Raw genomic sequence first — 26,355 nt, forward strand, 5'->3', positions numbered from 1 at the left:
CATACCACAGAAGGTGGCTGAGAACAACAGGGCCAAGGTTCTGTGGGACTTCAGCTTCCAGACTGACAAACAGATCCTGGTTAACCAACCGGACATAGTGGTGGTGGACAGAGCAGAAGAGGGTGGTGGTGATAGATGTGGCGATCCCAGCTGACGCCAACATCAGGAAGAAGGAACATAAGAAACTTGAGAAGTATCAAGGGTTGAAAGAGCAGCTGGAACGGATGTGGAAGGTCAAGGGTTGCGTGGTCCCCGTGGTAGTGGGGGCACTTGGGGCAGTAACCCCCAAACTGGGAGAGTGGCTCCAGCAAATCCCAGGAACAACATCTGAAGCCTCAGTCCAGAAGAGCGCAGTCCTAGGAACATCGAAGATACTGCGCAGAACCCTCAAACTCCCAGGCCTCTGGTAGAGGACCTGAGCTTGAGGATGACATGGATACCACCCCCCCGCCGGGGGTGAGAAGGAGATTTTTTATATAAAATTATATCTGTAGGGATTTGTTATTTTAGTTTATAAACGTTTTAAACCATCATTGAATTTGAAAACATTCATATCTATATTATGTGGGAAAGTTGGCAGACATTTCAGAGTTTTTTTTAAATGTCCCATTCTCATCCCTGTTTCATGGAAAACACAAAATTGTCTGGGTGACCCCAAACTTTTGAACGGTGGTGTAATATGCTTCAAAGTGTTGCATTCATCGCGTCCATACTTAGAACCAGTTCAGTTAAAGGAAAACTGAAGGCAAATTTTCATCTCATCTCATTATCTCTAGCCGCTTTATCCTTCTACAGGGTCGCAGGCAAGCTGGAGCCTATCCCAGCTGACTACGGGCGAAAGGCGGGGTACACCCTGGACAAGTCGCCAGGTCATCACAGGGCTGACACATAGACACAGACAACCATTCACACTCACATTCACACCTACGCTCAATTTAGAGTCACCAGTTAACCTAACCTGCATGTCTTTGGACTGTGGGGGAAACCGGAGCACCCGGAGGAAACCCATGCGGACACGGGGAGAACATGCAAACTCCACACAGAAAGGCCCTCGCCGGCCCCGGGGAAGGCAAATTTTTTTAATCAAAATTCAATTTCTCATTTTATTAAATATCGGAATGCATTTTTGATCGCTATTTTGTCGCTGCTATAGCAAGTTATGAGTGTTTGAAATATGCTCTGTAATAGATCAGTCCATATGTCAAAGCAATGGCTGTAAACGAGATTCATTGAGACCTGTGCGAGACATCGTAGGACGGAAGTAAAACGTACAGCGGAAATCAAAGTGACCGACATCTGCCAATGTTATCAAAAGACACGCGCGCCGCCTTTCGAACGCTGACGTAATCAAGCCGGAAGTTTCCCCCGTGTCCGAAATCGCTCCCTACTCACTATATAGCGTGGATACCATTTTGTAGCGCTGTCCAAAACCTTATTGAGGATTATGTGGGAAATGCGCTCAGTATAATCTGTGTTTATCACAAAAACACATGCATGTATTTATTATTTTGAAAACCCACCAGCCGCCTGATCGGGCACGTTTTAATTGCGCGACAGTAATGACGTAAATCCCAGCGCGACGGACTCGTCCTTATCCTGTCGTCTTTCCAGCTCTTCTCCGTTGGTTCGAAGTCGTATGGAATAATGTCCATGTCACGTACGCGAGGGAGGCGGATGTATGTGCAGAAGCGTACGGTTTAATAAAGTGCAGAATATATATACACAGGCAAATGATCCAAAACGGCAGGCTAGATCAAAAACGAGAGTGCAGGCAAAAGAGTCAGCCGAGGCGCAAACAGTACATCAAAGGCTCAGCGAGAACAAGAAGGAGAAACGGGCACAAGGATCGTGAAACAGGAAATCAAGACAACGGGTAGAAAGGCTCGGTAATGCGTCCATGCAAATGCATCAGCGCAGTCCTTAAATAGGTAAACACACAGTTCCTTAAAGGTCTCTTGGCATAGTTTTTTTCATTAATTGTGCGGTGGTCTCTAGTAGAGGTCTGCGCGGGACAGAATTTTCAGTCCCGCTCCCGCGAAGAATTATGATTTTCAGTCCCGCTCCCGCCCGCAAATCCCGCATGATGCAGACGTTCGCGTTATTTCTCACGAAAGTTCTTGTCATTGTTCATGTCATCAACAACAGCTCTTCTAAATTTGAGTGCCCCATCATCTACATGACGTGACACAGTTGTTGGATGGGGCAGAATATCTCGCACATCGAATTTGCCTATTGTGGCTGCCGTGTCAACATACACTACGTTCACACTGCAAGGCTTAATGCTCAATTCCGATTTTTTTGTGAAATCCGATTTTTTTGTGAGGTCGTTCACATTAACAAATATATGCGACTTGTATGTGATCCTCAGTATGAACGAAAAGTAGGGCTGGGTTCAAAAGATCGATCCACGATCCGATATCGATTCACGTTCAAAAAATACGAGATCGATTCAAAAATGTGTGGATCGATCTCTTCCAGGTGGCTATAGGCACTATTTTCTCGACCGCGCAAGGGCCGCTATAAAAAGCGGGTGCCGGCAAACGAAACCGAAACTTAAGAACGCGAGACGGCTGAAGCTGCACAGCTAAAATCACCGCCTGGCCTGAAAGCTGATGTATGGCATTACTTTAGATTCAAACGTTACGAGGACAGAGACGAAGTCGACAGAACAAAAGCAGTGTGCAAACTGTGCCACATAGAGGTAAAATATAGTGGCAATACAACCAATCTCCACAACCACTTATCCAGACACCACGCCGACACAGTTTCAGCTAAACCTGCGGCGAATCAAACTGCACTGGAGAAGGCATTTGGTGTTAAATTACATGCATAAACACATATGGGGCTGTTCCTGTCAATAGGGACAGTTTTTACTTTAAAGTGACAATCTAGCAATATCTAAGTAAATCGATATCGAATCGGATCGTGACCTTATGAATCGGAATCGAATCGATCCAGGAAATCTGGATCGATTCCCAGCCCTAACGAAAAGCGACCTAAAAGCGTTGCGCGTGCGCATTGCAGGATACGACGACGTCACACGCAGTGAGCATGGCCAGTGTTTACGGAAGTAACCTAAAGTTTCCTGTGTATGACAGTAGCCAGCATGGAGTACCTGGCGATGATGCAGTTGTTGTTGCGACAGAGCCAGAACATGCACAATAGCCTGATGTTAAGGAGGAGGTTGAGAAGGAAGAGGGCAAGGGTTTTGGCTCAGGCGTTCTGCGGGGTAGTGACTGCAACCTCCGTTCAAAGGAACATCAAAGCCATGTTGTTGTAACTTTTTTTTGAGAGACCCGCCGCCTACTTCAGCGCAGAATAGTGACGTTTGTGGCTTGTTGATGACGTGTAAGTCGGATGAATGCGACCTGGCGGTTCAGACTGAAGTCGCATATGAAAAGATCGGATAGGAATCGGAAGTAGGACCACATATCCAAACGGCCTGGGTCGGATTTGAAAAAATCGGATCTGTGTCGTTCGTATTGTCAATAAAAGATCGGATACGTATCACGTATGGGCGAAAAAATCGGATTTGAGTCACTTCAGCCTGCAGTGTGAACGTAGTGTAAGTGTTGGGCTAACTGAACTAATCCCCAACCAGCGATGCTGTCATACGGGCGGAGGTCCGCAGCAACAAAATCAACGCATTTCTCCACGGTCTTTGCCTTCAACGCATCCGTCACTTTTGCGTTGTTCCCTCTGAACTCCAACAATTGTTGTCCTTTTAAGACAGTACATACACGGCGATTCAGGCCTGATGTACCTGATTTATGTCAGAGCCTTTTGGCACTTATCACAACAAGCAAAGGGCAGCTGATTTCCATCCGCGTCGTACACGAGTGAGAACGACTTCCATATGTCTGATTTCAGGACTCTTGACTTAACGGTAAATGTAGCTCTTTTTAAAGCAGCACTTACTTCTGAAGCACTGTGAGCTTCACTAGAGGAGCTCTGCTCTTCTGCCATGATCGGAGATCTCAAACACGGAAGAGCGGAAAGGAATCGGAAACGTACGCGAGATTAGACCACATCCGCAAATTTAGGCATCTTAAAATGTTTTTATTAATGCCAAATAAAATATCCAGCACAAATTATATATGATAGACATAAATTAATAATTTATAAATTTTATTTTAAACACGTTTTTAGTTAGCGGGACTGCAGCTTATCACCTCTCCCACCCGCTCCCGCATTGTGCACATTAAGCGACGCCTGCCGTGGACCCAACAGTTTTTAGCTACATTCAACATGGCTAAAAACCGAAAACATAATTGAATAGCACGTGAATTAAGAAATAAAACAAGTTTAAAAATTACTTCAGTTCCCTTTTACGGCTCTGTTTACATTTTTTTTCAGAGAACGTACGATGTAAGTCGCCTTCTAAAGACCGGACACATGACTGTAATTTTACGAAAGTCATTTTCCTGATTTCTCTTGCTGTCGAGAGTCTTGGACTGTTTGTTGTACTCAGTGCAGTGCTTCAAGGATGGCTTTACTTTTTTTTTTTATTTCAAAATATAAAACCTGAAGTTTAAAAAAAAAAAAAAATAGGTACCCTGTGGGTCCATGTGGCTACTGCTTATAAATAAAATTGCTTTCTGATCCCATGTCTATACAGTAAATGTGTATATATTAGTGCTGTCAAGCGATTAAAATATTTAATCGCGATTGTCGCGACTGTCATAGTTAACTCGCGATTAATCGCAGTTTAATCGCACATTTTTGTCACATGAAAAACCATTGTAATTCTCTTATCAGCATAAAAAAGTGAATGGGCTTGCTCACCGTTGGAACTACGGGGGTACTCGGGGGATCCGAGATCCCCTGAAACAGACATGAGATCCCTTGAAAACATGATTTGGGAAATGTTGGGGGGTCTCTAAAATATTGGCAAAATGATGTTTATTGACATAGCAATCGTGTGTAACGGGAAGCATTTGCATATCCGAAGTGAGCGCGCGATGGAGATCCGCGCTCTGAGACAAGCGCAAGCACACACACACACACACACACACACACACACACACCCCCGGGAAAAAAAAGGGAGCCCCCCGAAAATATCGGCATAGTTCGAACACTGGTTGTACCAATGTTTTGTTTTTTTTATATTATTGCAGAGCATAACACGTCTTGTCACCGCCACTGCAAAGTGGGGCTGGAGCTGCCGATGGGAAAACGAAACCTAAGCCGAGCACCGTGGCTCTTCGGGGGAGGGCAGAGGACTCTGGCTGTGTGGGGCGTGGCATCATGTCACAGAGCGTTAATCTCGCGATAAAAAAATTATCGCCGTTAAAATTGAGTCAAGTTAACGCGTTAATAACGTGACATTTTTGACAGCACTAGTATATATATATTTGCTCTGAGGCAGTAGCCACAAAAATGAAGCGTAATCCAAAAATGAGCAATTTTTAAAAATCACAGAAGTAAAATATACCAGGTGTCTGTACTTTATATTATTCTACTCTTACCTCTTACAGTTTTCAAAACTGAAACCTCCGAACCAAGGCTGCCATACACACGCTGCCACCATGTAGGGCTGCGTACCTAAACGTAACATCAGGTACCGGTACAGGTCCGGACCTGTACCTGAACAATTTGACAAATTCTTCTGAACTTCTTTAATAGCGACAGAAACATTAATAAACTGTTGACAACTTGTCAGTATCTTTATTCAAAGAAAACCGAACATAACTAGGTTTCCTACCTCACTTCTCAGTCACCCTCTCAGTCTCACGCTTGGTTAACTTGGGACAAAATAAGTTGTCTCACAGCGAGAAGTGACTACACTACAGACTACGCGCAGTCCGCGGCCTTTAACTTGCACGGCAAAATTACACAAAGCAAAAAAGGCTGCCAATGCCAGCAAAGGAAAAATGGCTGACCTGCTTTTGAGTCTTTTTGACCAATCAGAACGCTGGATCAGCCAAGCTCTCGCAATGTCTCGTGAGACTGTGGCGAGAGGATCTCAAATCAAAGAGGGCTCTGATTTCAAGTTTCAGCGCGGCATTTTACGTCTTTTCCAGTGCTAAATTTTCGTCTTTGTGGTAGGATTTACGCATCTTCAGTCACAAAATAAGCAGATACTTGGTGTAAATTTATATCGGTACAGTACCGGTACTTCATGACCCGGTATTTTGGACCTGTACCGAATCGATTTTCATGGTACAGTACCAGTACACAGCCCTATCGCCATGACCCAAACAATTATTTCCCAGAAAAGGCCCGGCGCTAGAGCTCAGTGGTCTCGATACTCTTTTCAACAACTTCCTGTAACAACTCGGAAGTGTCACATCTCCACCAGACATGGGACCATTAGCCGAAGAAGGCGAGGAAAGGGCAGACCACCTGGAGTATATTTTAATATAGGAACGCACTTTCCCTCGGTAATGAGCATAAACATGTCTGAAAGCGATTTCTTTCGTCTCGTCCATTTATTTCGAATGGTGAACCGAATTGTATACACTCGCCAGCCATTTTAATCGGAGCACTTGTATGTGTATGTGCAGTGTGCGATTGTTACTCATTCTTACAACACGATGACATAGTCGCTACAGTCTCTACATGAGGCAGTAGCCACAAAAAAAAGCTCCAAGAAAGAGCACAATATCCCCCGCTACAGTATGTTGCAAACGAAATTGCAATATGCGTATTACTGTCCGATAACAAAGCCGCCTGCCAAGTTTGTGAAATTCCTTCAAAAATTGAGGAGAATTGTGAGTACCCTTTCCTGGAACGGATGGACAGACATCACCACGACATAATCCCCCTTCGGGCCTTTCAGCCAGCAGGGAATTAAAAAAAAACCAACCCTGTGCTAAATTAAATATGCAGATCTGGATGATCCGCTGTGGCGACCCCTAATGGGAACAGCTAGAAGAAGAAAATTCTCGCCTCACAGCAAGAAGGTTCTGGATTCGAGCCCAGCAGCCGATGAGGGTCTTTCTGTGCGGAGTTTGCATGTTCTCCCCGTGTCCGCGTGGGTTTCCTCCGGGTGCTCCGGTTTCCCCCACAGTCCAAAGACATGCAGGTTAGGTTAACTGGTGACTCTAAATTGAGCGTAGGTGTGAATGTGAGTGTGAATGGTTGTCTGTGTCTATGTGTCAGCCCTGTGATGACCTGGCGACTTGTCCAGGGTGTACCCCGCCTTTCGCCCGTAGTCAGCTGGGATAGGCTCCAGCTTGCCTGCGACCCTGTAGAACAGGATAAAGCGGCTAGAGATGATGGATGGATGGATAATTCTATTTACTTATTTATTTAATTTTTTGGGTGAAGGTTTTACAGATTGATCCAGAGGCCACGGATGAAGAGCTGAAGAAGAGATTTCGCCAGGTACTTTCAGTCCTCTTTTTGGTGTTCAGAGTGACATGATAAACAAATAAATAAAGAAAAGAAAACTGAAAACTTTAATTCCTCCAGTTGTCCATTTTGGTCCATCCGGATAAGAACCAGGACGATGCAGACAGAGCACAGCAGGCCTTCGAAGGTAAATCTTCATTCTGCTTTCAGATCTTATTTCCTCAAAGACCACAGGAGAAGTACAGTGGTGCTTGAGAGTTTGCGAACCCTTTAGAATTTTCTATATTTCTGCATAAATATGACCAAAAACATCATCAGATTTTCACACAAGTCCTAAAAGTAGATAAAGAGAACCCAGTTAAACAAACGAGACAAAAATATTATACTTGGTCATTTATTGATTGAGGAAAGTGATCCAATATTACATATGTGAGTGGCAAAAGTATGTGAACCTTTGCTTTCAGTATCTGGTGTGACCCCCTTGTGCAGCAATAACTGCAACTAAACGTTTGCGGTAACTGTTGATCAGTCCTGCACACCGGCTTGGAGGAATTTTAGCCCATTCCTCCGTACAGAACAGCTTCAACTCTGGGATGTTGGTGGGTTTCCTCACATGAACTGCTCGCTTCAGGTCCTTCCACAACATTTCAATTGGATTAAGGTCAGGACTTTGACTTGGCCATTCCAAAACATTAACTTTATTCTTCTTTAACCATTCTTTGGTAGAACGACTTGTGTGCTTAGGGTCGTTGTCTTGCTGCATGACCCACCTTCTCTTGAGATTCAGTTCATGGACAGATGTCCTGATATTTTCCTTTAGAATTCGCTGGTATAATTCAGAATTCATTGTTCCATCAATGATGGCAAGCTGTCCTGGCCCAGATGCAGCAAAACGGGCCCAAACCATGATACTACCACCACCATGTTTCACAGGCGGGATAAGGTTCATATGCTGGAATGCAGTGTTTTCCTTTCTCCAAACATAACGCTTCTCATTTCAACCAAAGAGTTCTATTTTGGTCTTATCTGTCCACAAAACATATTTCCAATAGCCTTCTGGCTTGTCCATGTGATCTTTAGCAAACTGCAGACGAGCGGCAATGTTCTTTTTGGAGAGCAGTGGCTTTCTCCTTGCAACCCTGCCATGCACACCATTTGTTGTTCAGTGGCCTGATGGTGGACTCATGAACATTAGCCAAAGTGAGAGGCCTTCAGTTGCTTAGAAGTTACCCTGGGGTCCTTTGTGACCTCGCCGGCTATTACACGCCTTGCTCTTGGAGTGATCTTTGTTGGTCGCCCACTCCTGGGGAGGGTAACAATGGTCTTGAATTTCCTCCATTTGTACACAATCTGTCTGACTGTGGATTGGTGGAGTCCAAACTCTTTAGAGATGGTTTTGTAACCTTTTCCAGCCTGATGAGCATCAACAACGCTTTTCCTGAGGTCCTCAGAAATCTCCTTTGTTCGTGCCATGATACACTTCCACAAATATGTTGTGAAGATCAGACTTTGATAGATCCCTGTTCTTTAAATAAAGCAGGGTGCCCACTCACACCTGACTATAATTTCACTTTCAAATTAACTGCTAATCCTAGAGGTTCACATACTTTTGCCACTCACAGATATGTAATATTGGATCATTTTCCTCAATAAATAAATGAGCAAGTATAATATTTTTGTCTCTTTTGTTTAACTGGGTTCTCTTTATCTACTTTTAGGACTTGTGTGAAAATCTGATGTTTTAGGTCATATTTATGCAGAAATATAGAAAATTCTAAAGGACTCGCAAACTTTCAAGCACTACTGTATATATACCTTGGGCTGGCGAATTAGGGCGTGAAGTTCTGTCACGTCAGACTTTGTTCCTTTGTTGTACAGTTTTATAAACTGACAGCACACAGCATGGTCTACATTAGAAGTTAACGAACGTTCATGCTTCCTTCTTGTTTTTGCTTCCTGCCTGTATTCTCACCATATTGGTTTGAGCTGTCAGTTTTTAAATGAACTGTCCATCGGGTTTGCCTTTCACATACAGGGTGTAACGATGTGTTATGTCATGTGCTTTGGTTGTACTGATGGTCATCAGCTTCTCTTTAGACTCCATCTGAGCAGGTGATATTTCAGTGATGGGTCTCAGGATAGCAGTGACACTGATGTGGCTGTGTGTGTGTGTGTGTGTGTGTGTGTGTGTGTGTGTGGGGCACTGGTATGAGTGTGTCGTGCACCGCTGCTGTTTTTAAACCTCCCCTGTCTGAGACTGTTTGTTTTGCAGCCGTTGATAAGGCGTACAAGCTGCTCCTGGATCCCGAGCAGAAGAAAAGGGCCGTGGATGTGATTAATGCAGGAAAAGAATACGTCGAGCACAACGTACGAGGAACATGAAAATCCTTTTTAGTAGCAGCTGAAATGAGTCACACAAATTTGCTTCTGTTCTTTGTAAAGTTCCTTTCTTTCAGTCCTTATGGTATTTTAATTTTAATAACAGCTCATATATTTAGAGGTGTCCCATTTGAGCAGCACGTCATAGTGACTGTGTCGTCATACTGAGTTTTACTGTTTGACAGATCAATCAAAAGAGGAAGCAGTTGAAGAAGGAGGGCAAGTCCACAGAGATTGAGGAGGACGACCCGGAAATGGTAATGGAGTTCGCTTTGTCATGTTACAGATGTTGTTTTTCTCAAGAATGAGTGGTTGAATGTAGTGTGATTTTATTATTATTTTTTCTTTTTATTATGTAGACACTAGGGCTGTAACGATACGCGTATCGAAATCACGATACGCAGAGCCACGATCCGTGTCGCGATACAAGAAGGCAGAATCGCGGTACACCGTTTCAAACTTCTCAGCCCAAAAACAGAGGCGCTTCCAAACTTCAATTTATGAATACTTTACTTTTTATTTAAATTACATTTTAAACTTACTTAAATTACTTTTATTTTTTTTATATCTATTAGTAAGTCGTTTTTCGCCGACCTGTGACAATCTTCTGCGAGTCACGCAACGTCCACACTCGCCACTGGCAGAGCATTCATTTCTTTTAAGCGGTCGCCATTCTGGTTGCGACATGAGGAGCGAATCTGTAAACAAGCAGCTCATTGGCTGGCTAGGTGTGCCACAAGCCAATCACAATCACTTGACCGGAAAGGCATGCAGTGTTGCCAGATTGGGCGGGTTTAGGTGCTTTTTGGCTGGTTTTGAACATATTTTGGGGTGGAAAACGTTAGCGATATCTGGCAACACTGAAGGCATGTCTGCTTGGGCGGAAGCCTTCTGCGGCAGTTACATTTTGACACGCGAGCAATGTTTCACCATAAAAATTCCGTAATTTCCATCTGTTTTCCGCGATCACAGAAAATCATTGGCCCTATGAGAGTGAGACAGTGAGAGAGCCACCCCCCCCCCCCAAAAAAAATCTTAACGGATTTACACGATTTGGAAAAATGACTTTTTCAGAACCGAAAAAAACGGAGCTTCCGGCTCAACAGTATTTTGAAAAATAAAACAATCTTTGGATATACATTTGTTCATTTTTGCGTACATATTACTCATTCTCTGCAGTGGTCTGAATTATTTGTTATTAAATAGTTAATGTAAGTAAGTAAATGTTAATAAGTCAAATTTACTACTTTAAAAACACATTTAAAAAAAAAATCGTGGGCGTATCGAATCGTGGGTCAAAAATCGCGATACGAATCGAATCGTGAGTTGGGTGTATCGTTACAGCCCTAGTAGACACATTCACAAACTCACAAACAAAACGTACCCGAATTTATCAAAACAATTGATTGATTTCCTCACAACTGACACGCACATGTTTGTTTGTGTGAGAGTTGTGAGGAAATCGTTCAGTTGTTTTGATAAATTTGGGTACGTTTTGTTTGTGAATCTTAGGGATGGCGAAAACTAAAAAAAAAAATCTTGACTGACCACCGAGCCTCATTAGCCGGTTAAAGTCGGTTAACCTACGAGTTTAAAATTCTAGAATTGGAATTATTAGAATCTATTCTAAATCTAACCGCGAGCATCCGCACATTCAGTCCCAGTCGCTGCCGTCCACTCGCGTTACCTTTTCTACAGCGCGAAACATTTAGTCAAACGCAGAGGACAAATGGCTGCAGCTTAGAGACGGTTTCAGTTGGCCATGATGGCGTTGAAAATTAAGTCAAGTGCTAGAAGTAGTACATAAAATTCAGTGACGGGAATAACGGCGTTAAAATAAAGGCTGTGAAAACGCCGGGTAATCTAATTAATTAGCTACAATCGTTATAACGCCGTTACCAATATCAACACGCCATTACTGCATGGTATTGAAGTTGCTCTGAAGCCGTCACCGACTTGGCTCACAGACATAAAAGCTGCGTTTGTCACTCCCCCTCAGACACCGCTGTCGTTTCATTCTCTCCCCTTCCCTCCAAAAGTCGGCATCCGCGCCTTTAGTTTGTGTGGCGAGATATGATCTGAAAACAAACAAAAGGAACTCGCACACCTATATGCCGATGTAATAATGTACTTTTATTACATATTAAAACCAGGGCTTTGAACCAGAATTTTTTTCCTATTGGTTCGTTCCGAACAGAAATGGAATTTTAACGTTTCCGGCTTTGGGTTCCACCATTAAATAGACGTTCCCGAACCGGTTAGAACAAAAAAATTTCGTTCCCGGAACGGTTAATTACGTTCCCTGTCAGCGGTTTAACAAATGGCTATAAAATTATGTCTCTGTCTCATCCAGCTTAAGCCAAATGTAGGCTAATTCTATTACAACCTTCATTAAATAAGACAAGAAATAATTCAAAACAATTATTATTTCAAATGTTGGCGATTTGGATTCTCAGTATGTCTTCCCATCTACACAAACAGAAAAAGTGCCAAAAATGAAAGAGAATTCGTTTAGTGTGTTACCAAAGGCTAGTCAGGCCCTATAGAGGACTACCGCATGACGTCACCGCGCCGCGAGATTTTGTTAGGCGCCATATTGGAAGACCAAGTACACATCTATGCAAGTACATACATACATAAAACAAGCTACACCTGAAATGTAGCCAGGGCCGGTTCTGCCCTAATCTGGACCCGGGTGCAACATCGCGCAACCCCCCCCCCCCCCCCCAAAAAAAAACAGTCTAAATCAGGACAACCATCACATAACTATAACTATAAACATTTTATGTCAACTATTTTAACTAAATGGGCTATAATAAATAAGCCTGCAGGCAGCCACGGCGGGCTGCCTCAGAAAAGTAACCATTTGTCCTACCTTAAAACTCGTTTTGCATTTTCTGCCTCCTTTTTTGTATTTTCAACCCTCCGTTTATTTTCTTTCCTTTTCTGAAAACCCGATTTCCGTCCAGACATTTTGTTCTGCTACCAACGAACTAACTCGTCAGGTCTCGTCTCTCGAGCCCGCGATGATTCCCGTGGGAAGGGCAACAACTGATACATTTTTACAAACAGCCAATAGGGAGGTTGCATCGTTCAGGCTCTTCTTTGCTCAGACACTCAGTAATGCACTTACTTATTATCACGTGGAGATGTGATAGTAGTCCACCTTCCCGCTCTCTCCATTCAGTCAGCGAACGTCACACAGGAAGTGAACCCCAGCGGGTCATAGAAACTTGCGCAGGAGAAGAATGGCTTTATTTGTAGGCTACGGAAACTTTGAGGAACAAAATAAAAACCGGTATTAACCGGTTACCATTATTTTTAATAAGCGTTTCTGTTCCGGAACATAAAAAATAATAAAGTTTCTGGTTTTGTTTCTGTTCCATGTGAAATAGAAAAAGTTTTCGTTCCTTGAACCGGTTCAAAGCCCTGATTAAAACAACAAAAAAGTGCTACCCAAGTGAAAAGTGCAAACGTTTCGGTCACAATCAGACCATCCTCAGTGCAAACATTAAACATAAAGACACGCCCATATATAGACAAGGCCACGTACACAGAAGACAGGTAGTAGGCCTACAACCAAACTTGAATACAGGTTAGGGTGCATGGATAAAGACATCCTATCATCAGTACCGTTCCTGTTATGATTTAACTAATGACATAATTTATAGTCATGATACATATCATAAGGAAAGAAAATAATAAAAAAAAGAAAAACATCGGACAATAAGCGTAAGACTAAGGCCCAATCCCAATTCTAATTTCTTCCCCTTGGCCCTTCCCCTTGAAACTGAGCTACAAGGGATAGGGCTTGAAATTCAACCCCTATGTATTGGGATAGCCCTTCAACGATCGCATACGTCATCGCGTACCTCCGTCAGCGTTTACGTTAGCAAAACGCGACCAAAAATGCGTCATTGGCTGCGACCAGCCGCTACAGTCAGACCCAGAGGCAGAACCAGAAATCTCTGCTGGCAGGGTGTGATTTGTTAACTAACACCACTGAATGGGATATCTTTGGCGCTTCGTGCACCACATCCGACAGAATGAGGTGTCAGAACACTCATGTAAACAATAAAAGCGAGAATAACAGAACAAAACGTACGCAGTCAAGCAACCGAAAACAATACTCACTCCCAAAGCTTTTTAGCAGCAGCTTGGATTTCAGAAATCGCTGCTCATTCTCAGCTCGAAAGCGAATCAAGCGGCGTGTTTCCTCTGGATAACAACTTAAAACACGTAAATAATGGAGAAAATACATTTATGACAATCTTTCGCCGCGGGAACCGCCATCTTTCTGAAATCCGCATGAAATCTCGCTGAAATCCGCATGGCATTGTGGGAAATCACTCAAACCCCTTCGTTCGGAGTCAGCTCCAGGAAAATCTCCGTTTGGAGGGGTACAGAAGCCCTACCCCTTCCCCTACCCCTCCGCGTTAACTGGGATTGGGATACCCCTACCCCTTCACGTGAACGCGCAAAATGGAGGGGAAGGGCCAAGGGGTTGGTCCAAGGGGTGAAATGGGATTCGGCCTAAGTGTAGAAACTATTCATAGAAAACAAGTCAAGTCAAAATCATCATTCAATCCATTCGGTTGCTATGTTTTTAAATAAAAAATCCATCTGGCCTCACATCTCAGTAAAGACTGGCTAGTACAGCTACTACGACGATTAGGGAGAACTCTGTCAATGCCAACAAACTTAAGATCATTAGCCAAACGTTTAGCTTCATTGAAGTGTCTTGCAACTGGCGATTTGGAGTCCCCCCTATATATCGCGCTCCGATGCTCATTGAGACGGATTCTCAACTGTCTGCGGGTGCACTCCACATATTGTAGACCACAGGGACAGCTTAGGAGGTAGATCACATTGATAGAATTACATGTTATAAATTTATAATGCCGGGTAATCTAATTAATTAGCTACAATCGTTATAACGCCGTTACCAATATCAACACGCCATTACTGCATGGTATTGAAGTTGCTCTGAAGCCGTCACCGACTTGGCTCACAGACATAAAAGCTGCGTTTGTCACTCCCCCTCAGACACCGCTGTCATTTCATTCTCTCCCCTTCCCTCCAAAAGTCGGCATCTGCGCCTTTAGTTTGTGTGGAGAGATCTGATCTGCAGTAACATGCATTGTTGGCTACAGACCGAAACATACTTTCAGAATGCACTGGCCAAGGCAGGACTAAACTCCATGTGCCTTCTAATAATAATAATTAAAAAAAAAACAGAACAGTAATTTGTAAGCTAAAAAGCCGGTGTCTACACTTTTCTTTCGCCGAGTGACAGCTGTCTTCAACTGGGGCGGGAGGGCGGGACATGACTGAATGGGTGTTTCTGATTTGTCAGCTGTCGTCCTTACACCGCATGGCACGCCCCAAGCGTTTACAACACAGAATTCCAGGTTCTCCGCTCCAAAATCGGCAGCTTCAAAACGATTTATTTATTTATTTAAACCGACGACCAAAAAAAAAATTAACCGGTTGACGTTGATTCGGTCAACCACCGGTCATCGGTTAACATCCCTAGTGAATCTATCGATTATAATAAGAAAATCACACACTGGCTTGAAGATATGAATTTTATCTTCTCGTGTTGAAAAACTCACGTTTTTCATACAAAATACATCATGGATCTGAGTGACGTATTTAAATAATATTGGCTGGCATTGAGTGGTATATCGTGTATTCCGTTCAGCTAGCATGATGTTTGTTCAATATCATGCTAGCTGAATGGAATATATCTGATATACCACGAAAAAAGCCAACTGTTATTTTTATGCATTCGTTTAAGGTGTTAACACATCTTTCTCGTTTCAAAGTTCTCTCAAAAGCTTCCGTATTTAACGAAGCAAACCCGGCGGCCATGTTCGTTTACAAATTGTCAGTCACTCGCCAGTGTGGAAGCTTTCCATCGCCGATGTGCGACATCGTGTTGTCTTGACAATATTGCACGCTTGTTCTCCATTGGGGAGGGTGGTGTAATACGCGGAGGATAAGCGATATGCTATCAATAAACCCACTAGAAGGGAATAGAATACATGTTTTTTATTCCATGGAAAAAGTGTCCCGTATGTATAATATCGGCTGGCGTTGAGTGGTATATCAGATATATTCCATCCAACTAGCATGATCTTGAATGAGTCGATGACGAGTAGCTGAATGGAGTATATCTGACATACCATTAAAAAGTCAGCCAATATTATTATTATTATTTGTTATAAATACACATTCGATGAAACAATTATAGATTTTATAAAAAGTTAAGAACAGGGCGGTAACTTAGCAATGCTGATTCTGATAGAATGTAATTCAGTGTTCTGTCAATCCCATGTACAAAATCAAAGTTCTAACAATAAAAGTGGTACAAGTCCAAAAAGCCTGAACGACAACCCAACTTGTATACAAGCTATATCCAGGTAGACGGTTCAAGTTCAGTTACTTTTGGTCGGAGTTTATTGTTGCATTGCTGTCGTTCAAAACAAAAGGGCTTTGCTGAGTGAAGACCTATTGTAAAAGTCTCCGTCACTTTTCCAGACCTCCAAGTAGAACTTTATATTTCCGCTATTGCTCTCTCTCCCAGTTTTTTTATGTCCGTTGGTCTGTTTTCAGGGGTTTTTCTAGAAAAATTTAGTATGAGGGCGCTCACCATGGCGAGGGAGCAAAGTGGGGGGTGGGGGGGATGGTGCCGGTTGTCCGTCCCCCCCTCCGCCGTGCGAAGCCTTTGAAAAATTGAGGCTCCAATGGGACATTCTGAGGCTGTCTAAGAGGGAAATTGTAACAAATTGTCTGTCAACATTGAAAAAGAAAAATAATCATCATCTGCCCCGGACAGTCTTTGGCTTTCTTCCGTTTCGTGCTGCGGGATGACATCTTTAAATGCCCAAGTGTCAACAAAAACAACTCGCGAACTACTTCTGTCAAAAGCTCCCGCGCCGGTGTGTGAAAGGTCATTCAGTCTGGAGAAATCTCGCTCTACAAGTCAGCTGACCTTGTATGTAACCCATGTCAAATCTCGCGAGAGCAACCGCGACAAGTAAACAACTAAACAACATGGCGCCTCAGTCTGGAAAACGCCAATTCGGATTGTTTTTGCACCGTCTGGCGGTGTATCTACTATGATTGGAATATTTTTGGAGTAATTATAACGTATTTGATGGTCAGACAGATTGCCACGTGGTGTTGCTGGGATGTTTTCACGAAGAAAAGATCATTTTGAGAAAGATTGCATGTTGTGCAGTAGCATATAAGTGCATGGCCTAAGTGTGACTTGGGGTTCAATCGGCATTTCGGTAAGAGGGCGCAGCGCCCCTGTTCCCCGGTTTAGACAAAAGCCTGTTTTTTTTTTTTTTTTTTTTTTTTTTTTCTTGTCAATATGCATGAATATCCATTGAAGGTTTTTGTAGCCTTTCGGGTGTTCAGCGCGTCTGTCTCTTTAAATCTTCCACTTGTAATGAAGCAAACCTTGTTGCCAGTTTTGTGAACAAACTGTCACTCGCTCAGCGCAGAAGTGTTACTTCTCTGACGTGTCTCTTTTCCTGTTTTTCCGTATATTAAACACGTGAAGAATATCCAGGGAAATTTTGGTAGCTTTTCGGGTGTTCAGCGCGTCTTTCTCTTTTAATGTTCGGCTTTTAATGAAGCAAACCTCGCGATCATGTTTGTGAACAAACTGTCAGTCACTCACTGGTGCAGAAGTTTTACATCTCCGATGTGCCTCTTTACCAGTTCTTTGATGTCTGTTGGTCTGTTTTTCCTCTTGTAAATATGTGTGAAGTTTATATATAATGAGGTTTTGGTAGCCTTTCGGGTGTTCAGCGCGTCTTTAGTTTTCGGTTTATTTATTAGTTGTGAAAGTGTTCCGGATTTTCCCGGAATTCCTTATTTTTAGATTTTCATGAAAAATTCCTCCGGATTTTTTCCGCTAATGACGAAATACCCGGAAATCCGGATATTTGACAAAACTCTTGAAAATCGCCGGTTTTCCGAATGGAGAAATTTATTTTTCGGATTTTTCACGTTCCTAGACGCGGCGTAATACTTCGCATCGTCCTTGCATGGGCGCAGTCCTTAAATAGCCCAAACATAGTTCATTGCGGGGATCCCAGACGTCCGCTATTTTTCTAGCCAAAGGTTTTGTTTTTTTTTTTTAAATCTCTTGTATATCCATTAAAAATGTTTAAGTAAAATGACCAGCAGAATACGTTCTGATTTGGTTTGCTTGTTTAGCGATGTTTTCGTCGGCTTCGTTTGTTCTCGTTGACATTCGGGAACACTCTGAAGTTAAATTGATGTAAATACCGCGAGACTGTATGCGATAGAACGAGAAAACAATATGGCTGCGCCCATTTGCCACACCTGTCCAAGATCATCAAGTCTGTCCTTAGTCTGTTCCATGGTCCTCGTGTAGAATCGTCATTCAGCGTAATGAGTAATGTGATGGACAAAGGCAGCTCAAGGGTGAAGGTCCATACTTACAGTGCCATACAGAGCGTAAAATACCCAATTGCTGCATCTGGTAAGAGTGCTCTGAAACTCTTCAAGAAGGAGGACTTTTTACACAGTCATCCAGCAGGGCTCGACATTAGCACTTGCCCGATGGCCCGGCGGTGTTTTTTACGTCTTTCGGGCCACTAAATTTGGCCAAACGGTGGCCCGGGCGGGCCAGTACGTTTTCGATACAAATTAACAAATTTTATTACTCATTTTACCCAGAATTGTGAAGAAATTGTTCGTAAAATGCACCTTTTCAATACGAGGTCCACCGTCTTTGTTTTCGTCACGCTCCGCGGCAGGAGTGTGTCGTATTTCGTGCATCTTCGGAGATGTTCGGCGCTGTTCGGAAGCGTCATTTTGGCAGGAAAATAGCATCTTGTAGACGAAGACGGTTGCGGCAAGGAGACCATCAGAACGGTGAAATTCAAATAGAAATATGTTCAAACTCCACACTCCCCAACCTGGCCAAGGCCAGGTAAACAGTTTAAATACGATCGTGCATAAATTAACCACCGGGTGTTAACGAACGGCTTCATTTTGAAGTCGGCAGCCAATCAGAGTGCGTGACGTCACACTCGGTTTACAACTCGCCAAATCGTAAAACAGCATTTCAACACACGCGCTTTAGCTTCAGATGGTGTAAAATCGTTCAGACTTTGTGTATTAATATCAAAATTTCAGGATACACTGCCAAGAAATACGGCTACACGTCTATCAACTTTTAGGGATTAAAGAATGAAGTATAAATGTTGGTTGCTGTGACTGAAATAGAAGAACAGATAAAATAATGTGGTAAATTAGATCTGATCCCATATATTATATTATTCAAATATCCAAAGATGATGAAATCTATCAAAATAGCCAAACTAGGTCTACATTAGTTCATTACAACAAAAAGAACTATTCTGACCCTCTCTGGTACAACCAGACCATGCTAAACCCAGTATATCCCCAGTTGCTAGGGTATCTGCTGTTGCCATGGCAACGGTTTATGCAAATGAGCTGAATTTGCAAAAATGTACTACTAGTTCCCCCAAGGACATATCCTGAAAATTTGGTGGTTTTATATCTTGTCTTATTAAAAAAATACAACATTTCACCCCTTTTTGGCTCACCTGAGCATACCTGTTAATTAGCTAATTAACAGGTAATTAGGGTTATAAATCACCCCGAGCAGGTAAGGCTTTGCAAAAATCTCACTAGATGTATGGTTTGTCAGTGATTCTCATGATATTTTATGAATTAAGAAATAAAACTTCTTCATGGGCAATAAAAATGCCCATTTAAGTCCAGCATGATAAGGGTTAGTATGCCACCCTCACCTTTCATCCACACTTGGGACTGGCCTGTGTGTGTCTTGTGGCTATTATATAAAGGTGTATTTAAAGTTCATTGTACCTCTATTTCTATAAGAATATCTACAGTGGTGAGAATTCAATATCTACAATGTCGAGAATATATGAGCCAAAGTTGAAACCATGACAAAAAAGGAAAATACGTCTACATCACACAGGGTGGGTTACAGGCAAAGCTTATTCTATAAACAAGTGAGTTGCATGGTGAGGCAAAACTTAGCTTATTCTAAAACTTATACAAACAATTGTTAATGTTAAGCCTAGGTCACAACCGGACGTACGATTTTTTGGCCGTGCGATTTTTGGCGTTTCCCCAAATCACTGCGTTTTTTTTTTTTTTTTGTTCGTGGAGAAAGACGCACGTTGGCCGTAAGTTTGTCTTGCAACCTGAAAAAAACCTAAGCGCCCGTAGAGTTTGTTTGGCATGACAAAGAACCTCTGCGGCCAGTCTACGCCTCGAAAATCAGCGCATCACACGTGCGCCCTCCGTGTGTTTCTTGCATTTTTTTGCACGTAGACCGGACGTAGGAGCACATACGGCCGGTTGTGACCGAGGCTTAAAACAGTAATCAACAGCATGTGTTAAACGAACAGAGAACAAGAACAAAGGAAATTTTTAAATGTAACTAAGAAATTGATAGAACAAGGAATGCAAACAATAAAATATCAATGTGAGCAAACAATAAAGATATAATAATGTTAGCAAAATATGAATAATCTTATTTTCATTAATTTCACCTTAAAATGCACGAATATGAATTGAAAAATCAAAATTTTCCGGCGGAGGGCCCCCGGACCCCCTCTTTGTGCAAGCACCTGCGGCAGCCGTGGTTTGGGTACCGCGCACATTCGGGCCACCACATTTTCCATTTGGGCCAGTAACTTTTCAGTCCCACTGGGCCACCAGTGGTAAATGCTTAATGTCTAGGCCTGTCCAGATCCCATGCTTGTGAAAAATATGACTGGATCATTTAGATTGTATGATGAAGAATTGCGCTTAGCTAGAGAGGAAGTTGAATCCAAGTAGAGATTAATGAATGTGGTGAATACAGAACTTGAAACAAAAGCTCAAGGGAACAGAGTAGCCAAGAAACTATCCAGAAGAGCACTGCAGGAACATCAGAAAAAGCAGAAGGAAAGATCAGAGAAAACTGGAGGAAAGCTCATAGAATGCACCCCAGAAAAGAGCATTAAACTCCTCTGCAGTGAAACCTTTCAAAAAGAGAAAGGTTTAAATCAAATATCTCCAATACTTGCTGTACATATGTATATATCTAATATTACTGAATCATTGATTTCTGCTCATATTCATGATTTTTGAAAAATGAATGTGGCTTATATTAGACTAGTATTGACATTAACTCGCAACAAAAAAATAAATGAGATGAACTATGGATACTATTGTTATATTATAACACAATCAGTGGAATATTTAGGCAAGTATATTCAAAGCTACATTTTCGTCTAAATTTTATAAAAAAAATTTGCCACTTATGTCATTGATTACAAAATATGGCATCAAATCAGTGGCGGCTGGTAGCCTTTCAAACAGGGGAGGCTGGTCGGTTACAATATTTCCAGATTTTAAAAGAAAAAACATCAATTTTGCCCATACTCTTGCCTCTGATCTGGCTGATTGTTGGCAGCGTCACAAACTGAAATAACAGGTTCTTTTGGCCCATTAGCCTACTGTCCAATATACATGATGGTGGTGTTGGGGGGGGGGTATATTTTAACATTTTATATTTTAAAATTGTGGCATGTTGTTTAAAAATTGATCATTATTGAAAGCAGCTCTTTGTCAGGAACCTCAGCAGTAACAGCAGAGTGTTCTGGAATAGGCGCAAGCACTGACCTTGGGGAGCCAAACATAGAGCTGGGTGCCACACATTTCATTCAATGACACTTTCCCTATATTTTACTTATTTTGACTGAGAAATGTTTTATTGACAATTTTGATAACCCTTCACTTTTAATCCAGGTCTGTAGTGTGAAATGTTCTTGGCTGTGTTTTTGTTTAAAAATGTTTTCCAAATTGTAGCTGTGTTTAATTCATATTCAGAAAAATATATATTCCAATATAATATACTCAGCATAAACATTTTAAATAGATTCTATATTTTTGGTCCATCCATGACATATTACTAAAGTAGCCTATTTACTGTTGTTGATGTGGGTCACTTGCTGTTAGCCAATTCACTTTCTCGTACCAGGAGAGCTGAAAGGAACAAGTATTATTCCCTACCTTTTTCACCAAGTCAATTTGAGGCGTTGGTCTACCCTGCTCTTTACTTTTAATTTTTTCCTCGAAAGGAAGACTGGCAAATGGCTTTGCCAAAATTAAATCAGCAATGCTTGGCATCCGTGCGCAGCTTTCTTGCTAGCTGACTAGCTCCCTCAAGTTCAAGTTCATTCACTCAAATAAACGAAATTTCTGGAACTAAGATAGCAAACTTGACAACACTATATTTACAATGAAAATATATACAAACTAAAAAAGCTGGTAGAAACCGTATGTAATGAATGAAATCGAAATGTAAGCTGATCTCTTACAATACACCATAGCACTTGCAAATCCGCATGGGACTGAACTGAAATTCACCGCTGCCTGTCTGTATTTGAAACGAGCTGTCAATCAAAGAAAATATCCGGCCACTTTCACCAATCACCAGTCTCCTTGCGGAAAGCTTTGCCATGTCCCTCCCACTGTGAGGCTGGGAGTCCGTGGGCGGGCGTTTTCGCAGTATTTGTCCAATAACCATCTTGCATTTTGAGATTGAAAAGCGCATAGCTCCCAAATGCCATTGAAGTGCACTGAGGCTGGGCTGCATCGCGCTGTCACGAGGGGGAAAAACTCACCCACACATTCGGCGAACTGGGGAAAGTTATAAGGGAATGATTTCGCACTGTAGTTGGGTTGAGCACATATATTTCTATGATTCTGGATCTGAAATAGCAATATTATAAGGTCGGCTATAACATCAGCCTACCACAATTCATCCTACACGATGTTCGTCATTTTTTGAGGAGGCTGAGCCTCCCTCGTTGTCTTAGAGCAATCGCCCGTGGTCTCGACGTCGATGTTTTGACCAATAACAATGTAGATGACACGAATTTTACATCACATTCAACGAGATTTAAACGAGACTAAAGATGGCGACTTACAAATAATGTGTAAACATCGTTGGAGTTAAAGTTTGAACAGCATGAAGGAACATACCCCAACCCCCCGAAATAAATTTTAAAAAAAATTCTCATCGGATTTGGCATAATATAAAAAGGTCGTTTTTTACTCAGAAAAAGCGGAAAACTCTCATCCCCGCCTAGCTTGTGACCATGTCATGCATGCTAACGTGGAGAATATGAACATGCTATTTTGTAACAAAAACCTTCGAACAAAAAGTTCATGTTTTACTTACAGCTTGTGAGCTGGTGGTCGATCGTCTTGACTGTACAGATCCAGGGATTAAAAACGACCTCGAAGCAAAACCACTACTGAAGGCACAGACGTTTGAAAAGTCACTGTGGTTGAAATGATCAGAACACAGTACTAACGCTGCATTTTAGACCCCTTTCACTGACGTCACCCGAAACCGGAAGTAAACAGACCCTACGCCATTTTGGAAGACCAACAAACTCGTGATTAGGGGGAAATAACGGCAGCGGTATGTGAACCCACGAGAATAAAGTGGAGTGGCAAACGACTTAAACAAACAAATCTGAGCTGTTTTATTTATGATTTATTGGCCCAACAGTAGACTTGAAAGAAACCTGTGTGAGACTTGGCAAAAAACTGTGGATATAATGGTGCATGATCTGCGGACACTTTGAGGTAAGCAAACGCAAGAAATTCAAATTTAAAACATGCTAAATTGGCCTCGAGTTGATAACTGTATGAGGAGCAAGCCTCCCGGACTTCTACAATTTAATAATAATAATTTAGGATGGTTTGGGGCTTGCTCACTGCTGCCAGGTTGGCTGTTGAGTAGCCTGACTTTTTTTTTTTTTTTTTTTTTCTTGCGTGTGGTATCATTGTTGACGCGAGGTTGTTTTTTGAACATGCCAATGCGGACACGATTTCCCCTGATGAGTTATGACTTCAGACGCGATGCGTGTGTGGAGTCCGCGTGATATGTGCGTAAGATAGGCTTCTCATGTGTTTGGAGATCTGCGCTCCGAGACAAGCGCAAGAGCCCCCCCCCAAGGGAAAAAAAGGGACCCCCCGAAAATATTGGCATAGTTCGAACACTGAGTGTAGGCACTGGGTGTAAACAACAAATAGTTTACAATGTCTGGGTAGCAAACAGATGGCAGAATTGGTGTCCGGTCCTCCTTATGTTTCCATTCTCCCTTGTCTTATCATATGGGTCAAACCCATCAATCACAGCCAGTTTCTCCACATACCGTGCCCTTTCTGCAGCTGGTAATGTACTCACATAACCCGAATTATCATCCATCGTGTCACTTTACTCTCGCTCGTACTTTGTTTTATATTGTGAGTGCATGTACTTGGTCTTCCAATATGGCGCCTAACAAAATCTCGCGGCGCGGTGACGTCATGTGAAAGGGGTCTATACTTCGCTGGTGGTGTTCCAAAGATAAATTCCAACCATTTCTTCTTCAGCTCTTCTATCTTGGGCAAGAAATGCAACGTTGATGTGTTACTGCCACAAATAACACAGGCACGAACTTGTTCAGCCATGTTTTCAACTTGCTGTTAGGTCCTCTTCGTTAGCTACTGACGAGATGGGCTCTGCTATCTCTCCTCGTGCTGAAATCCGAACTTTCTTCTCATGGGCGGTCGCAAGCCAAGGTGGGCGAGGCCATGAATACTAATTTTCGAAGTGACGCAAGTTCGTAGGGCTTTTTCAGATCCGCTCGTTTTTCCGACTCTTTTCTTTCATAAGCTAATACAGGGAATGGGAGTAGAATTACATTTTCGCATGCATATGCAACTCGGAGTGAAGTATGGTATTTCAAAAAGAGCCAGTGTTAAACGTTTTTCCAGTCAAAAGTTTGGACACGTTCAATTCGATGGCTTTTAATGACTGAAAATAAAGAGCCTTCATGTCTTAAAATAATGATGAATGTCGTTTCTCTTTACTTTATCCTTTGCTGGATACTTTGAAGAATCTAAAATATATGAGCCATTTTGTTGAGCTTTTTTCTGTTTACTGCACAAGTCATGTCGAATATCATCAAAATACAAAGAAACCTATGAATGAGTAGGTGTCCAAACTTGACTTGTATGTATGTGTGTATATATATGAAATTATTAATATCACAATATTAATTTTTGTCCATTTCACCCAGCCCTATCTAACTTGGGTTTCCTTTATTTGTTAAATGAGCCTCATTTGCGTCACCATTTCTTGAATTGCTGCTGAACAATCTGATCAACAGTCTCCAGCTTTACATTACCTGCCTCCATCTCACTGACCACTTCAAACTGTGCAGACATACTGTTTTTCAAGTAAAATAAAATGTCTTTTCTTTCAAATAACCTGACTGCTGATTTAGTCTGAAGTAATTCATGTTAAATTGGTGCGTTAATTAGATTTGTAGTTTTGGTAGCATGTTCAATCAGAAGTATTGAAGGTTACTTGATCCCTGTGACAGCATGTAGAGGCCATAATCCCGGCTTTCTCTTAGTTCAGACAGGCTGTTTATAAACAGACCATGAAGCTGTTCGCTGAGCTGGAGATCAAGAGGAAGGAGAGAGAAGCCAAGGAAATGCACGAGAGGTACTCCAGCTGCTCATTTCTTCTTCCTTCTTGCGTTTTGTGCTGAGTTTTAATGCACACGAGTGCAAAATGCACGCGCACACAATATACTGTACATAATAACATTATCAACTTGCATCTCTATTATATTGTAATATGCATGAAATAAGTTACAGTAAATGCAGTGTCATTTGTACCCATGGAATAAAAAGACTACAAATAATTACAACCCCGAGTCCAAAAAAGTTGGGACAAAGTACAAATTGTAAATAAAAACGGAATGCAATGATGTGGAAGTTTCAAAATTCCATATTTTATTCAGAATAGAACATAGATGACATATCAAATGTTTAAACTGAGAAAATGTATCATTTAAAGAGAAAAATTAGGTGATTTTAAATTTCATGACATCACATCTCAAAAAAGTTGGGACAAGGCCATGTTTACCACTGTGAGACATCCCCTTTTCTCTTTACAACAGTCTGTAAACGTCTGGGGACTGAGGAGACAAGTTGCTCAAGTTTAGGGATAGGAATGTTAACCCATTCTTGTCTAATGTAGGATTCTAGTTGCTCAACTGTCTTAGGTCTTTTTTTGTTGTATCTTCCGTTTTATGATGCGCCAACTGTTTTCTATGGGTGAAAGATCTGGACTGCAGGCTGGCCAGTTCAGTACCCGGACCCTTCTTCTACGCAGCCATGATGCTGTAATTGATGCAGTATGTGGTTTGGCATTGTCATGTTGGAAAATGCAAGGTCTTCCCTGAAAGAGACGTCGTTTGGATGGGAGCATATGTTGCTCTAGAACCTGGATATACCTTTCAGCATTGATGGTGTCTTTCCAGATGTGTAAGCTGCCCATGCCACACGCACTAATGCAACCCCATACCATCAGAGATGCAGGCTTCTGAACTGAGCGCTGATAACAACTTGGGTCGTCCTTCTCCTCTTTAGTCTGAATGACACGGCGTCCCTGATTTCCATAAAGAAGTTCAAATTTTGATTCGTCTGACCACAGAACAGTTTTCCACTTTGCCACAGTCCATTTTAAATGAGCCTTGGCCCAGAGAAGACGTCTGCGCTTCTGGATCATGGTTAGAT

At 42.1% G+C, this 26,355-nt stretch overlaps 1 protein-coding gene across 1 annotated transcript in view; it reads left to right on the plus strand.

Moving 5' to 3' along the window:
• Positions 1-26,355, plus strand: part of dnajc8 (DnaJ (Hsp40) homolog, subfamily C, member 8) — a 61,943-nt gene that overhangs the window by 32,477 nt on the left and 3,111 nt on the right. The window contains exons 3-7 of the mRNA XM_060915306.1: positions 7,273-7,329; positions 7,417-7,483; positions 9,569-9,663; positions 9,861-9,932; positions 25,185-25,276. Coding sequence (XP_060771289.1) covers positions 7,273-7,329; positions 7,417-7,483; positions 9,569-9,663; positions 9,861-9,932; positions 25,185-25,276 — 383 coding nt within the window. The remainder of the gene's footprint in view (positions 1-7,272; positions 7,330-7,416; positions 7,484-9,568; positions 9,664-9,860; positions 9,933-25,184; positions 25,277-26,355) is intronic.

The sequence above is a fragment of the Neoarius graeffei genome, chromosome 2 (genome assembly GCF_027579695.1).
Source record: "Neoarius graeffei isolate fNeoGra1 chromosome 2, fNeoGra1.pri, whole genome shotgun sequence".
NCBI classification, from domain to species: Eukaryota; Metazoa; Chordata; class Actinopteri; order Siluriformes; family Ariidae; genus Neoarius; species Neoarius graeffei.